Here is a 2812-nt window from a genome sequence, read left to right as displayed (position 1 = left end):
CGAGTGAGTCGCCAAGCAAGGATGGGTCAACGCCGCGCTAGCAGGGGATACTCGGCGCGTACAGCGTCACAGCGTCGTCGCGGGGCGTAAACGACACAACCGCGGCCGGCGCACCAACTGGTGGGGTATATGTATCCCCGCTCACGGATCTCCGTGGTCGGTCCGTCGCCACTTCCGGCCTCTGCCCGTAGCCCCGGTGAGATTTCGCGTGGCCGTCTGCTTCACGCGGCATGCGCTAGTCTCCCTCGGTGTGCCTGGCCGTTATTCCCATGCAAGCCGAGTAGTTGTATATTCGCGCGGGCGACGCGCGTGACTGCGCCTCCCACTATACGATATCCTTGGGCGCAAACTCGCTCCACATGCTCATCATCTCGACCCCATCTTTCCAGCGCTCAGCACCCCTACGTTCCGCCTCCGATCCCCGCATTTTGGGAAGCGCCTTGACGGCCTGGTACCCGCAGTCCACCCAGCGGAAAATACCCCCTGCCGAATATTGAGTAAACGAATATCGTCGTTGGTGTCGGCGACGCTGGTGTTTCCGTGAGTGATGATCGCGGACGGGATTAGTACGGTGGCTCCCGGGGGGAATTCGATCACCATGCGCAACTCCCACAGCACGAGGTGCCCACCCTCGTGTGGATTGAATGACCCAATCGCGGTGATTGCGCACCATCCCCAAGGCAGGTTCAAGTTGTCCCGGTGCTTGTACGCGACGGTTCGTGGTCCGAGGTTAAACGTAGCGTTAGCGAACACGTTCCTCTCGAAGTTGCGTCGCAGCGATGGATCCCTTGTGCATAGCCCAGTCAGGGTGCGGTCGTAGTAGTCGTGTAGGCGTGGGGCGAACAGCTGAAAGGCGGCTGAGGTATTGATCAGCCCTGTATTCGGCATACCGGCAAGGAGGTACCAACCGTCACCGAAATTCGCAACCCGACGAACGGCCTGGTGACGCAGGAGTGCGTCAAGCACGGTTTGATTGTGCGCACTGAGGCTCATATTTCTGACATGCTGGCCCGGGATCAGCGAAATCGGTTTGGCGGCCGACACGTGTGGATCGGTCGTACCGTCTGGCCTCCGCCGTACGAGATGCCGCATGTCGCGGCGGCGTATGCGCCGCGACGTGGCTTGCGCTTGCTCGCGGGGCGTTGAAACGCGTCACGCGCAATCTCAAAGGTCGATTCGAGGGCTGCGTTGACCTCCACCCACTTGTCGTCGCGCGGTTGGCCTACCAATACCCCGACGACGCGCCCATTCCTGTCCAGGATGGGCCTTGGCTCTCTGCTCCTCGTCATCAGCACCAACGTTGCATGCTACGCAGGGGAGCACTACTTGCCTGCCGTTCCAAGAGACGTATTCAAACCGTTCTGCGATCATCTCTGCCTTGGTGCGCTCCCGCCGATCTGCGACCTGGACACCGTCGCGCTTCGCTGTGAACGCGCCCTTGGTGATGGGCACGTCATCCTTGGCCATCGACAAATCAGTCCTAATTGGCTCAGATCCGACGCTCATTCCAGCCGCAAAATCTGACCCAACGGACGGCCCGGGATCAGAACCCAGAGCCACCTGGGCGATGAGCACCTCCGCAGCCGTGCGCCTCCGCAGGGCTGCCCCCTTGACGCAGCGCTTGGTCACGCCCGGCTCCCCTGCGCGCTCACTCAACGCTCGGGCCTTGCGTCGGCGGGCCTTGGAGCGCATTTTGGCGTGGAATGCCTCCTTGGACGGAGGGTTAGGCCCCGGGACCTCCCTACATGAGGCTTGGCCGTGATGGATGAGCTGGTGGGGTGGCGTTTGGCCCTCGTCCTGAGTGATCGAGAGGTCCGTGCAGTCGCGATCACGATCACGCTCGCCCGTCGCTACCGGGGCCGATAGCGGTATCTCCTCCTCATCGGATTCGTACCCGGTGCCCCCCTCGTGCTTCCTGTCCGCCTCCTCCATTGCAGCTCTCACGCGGGACGCGATATCGAAATCCAAAGGGGCGCGTAGGGGGGCACCCGCGAATTCGAACCACGGCGAAAACGCCGCACCCGAGCGCGTCTATGGCATCCGTTAGCCAGGGCGCATGCTACATGACCAGCGAAAGCCTCCCCATCACCTTATGAAACGTATCCCTGTCCCGGAGCTCTGTGGACTAAGGGTCAGCCATGCTCGTGCCGAACGTTCATGGATCTCGCCTGGCGGGTGCAGATCAGCCACAGCATCCGGGTTCCAAGGTCGGATCCACGTTTCGCTGCGACCGATTCATGCAGCCGCGCAGTGGAGGCCTCCAAGAACCGCTCACCTGGGTGGTGCATAGCGATGGGGGCAGGACGACGAGATGGACGGGCTCAACCTGGCTTATATTGCCGCAGCGATGGCCCTGGGGAGGCAGCCCGACGCGGGCCGCTGCCTTCCTCGCCCGCTGCCAGGCCGGGTGAACAGAGTAGCGAATCAATGCCCCGCTGCACCGGCTCGCCCCTCGCGCCACGCTCACATACCTACGTCTCAAAGCCTTCCCCGTCGCAAGATGCAGACCTACGCTGCTACGTCCTTGGTCGCGCAATTCGAGAAGGGCATTCCCAGTGCGCTGTCCCAATCGCCGGGCATGGATGTCTTCGCGCTCTGGAGACCTCAGAGTCTTCCCATCGGGCAAAGTCGTGGCCCACCAAGGCCGCGACATCTATGGCTAGCAATTTTGCGCGTCGTCGCTCATGATTAGGTGTTGAGTCAGGATACGTCCAACCGCATGTGCAATCGTTGCGGTTGGTGGCGTGAGAATGTGTAGGAAGCGCTGGCCAGGCCGGCACCGCTGTGATGTCCCACCAGCACAGTCTGCGGA

General features: G+C 62.1%; 1 protein-coding gene across 1 annotated transcript; it reads right to left on the bottom strand.

Moving 5' to 3' along the window:
• Nucleotides 1–325: 325 nt before the first annotated feature.
• On the bottom strand, nt 326–2288 carry TRAVEDRAFT_54687 (uncharacterized protein; the record flags this gene model as incomplete). Its single annotated transcript, XM_008047631.1, has 7 exons — nt 326–483; nt 630–857; nt 909–1005; nt 1062–1275; nt 1358–2031; nt 2090–2118; nt 2276–2288. 7 exons carry the CDS (start codon nt 2286–2288, stop codon nt 326–328), a joined length of 1413 nt encoding a protein of 470 aa, XP_008045822.1.
• Between the last annotated feature and the right edge of the window lie 524 nt (nt 2289–2812).

This window comes from Trametes versicolor, assembly GCF_000271585.1.
Source record: "Trametes versicolor FP-101664 SS1 unplaced genomic scaffold TRAVEscaffold_90, whole genome shotgun sequence".
Taxonomy (NCBI): Eukaryota; Fungi; Basidiomycota; class Agaricomycetes; order Polyporales; family Polyporaceae; genus Trametes; species Trametes versicolor.
The sequence above is the reverse complement of the archived record's forward strand: the minus strand, read 5'-3'. Positions and strand labels throughout refer to the sequence as shown.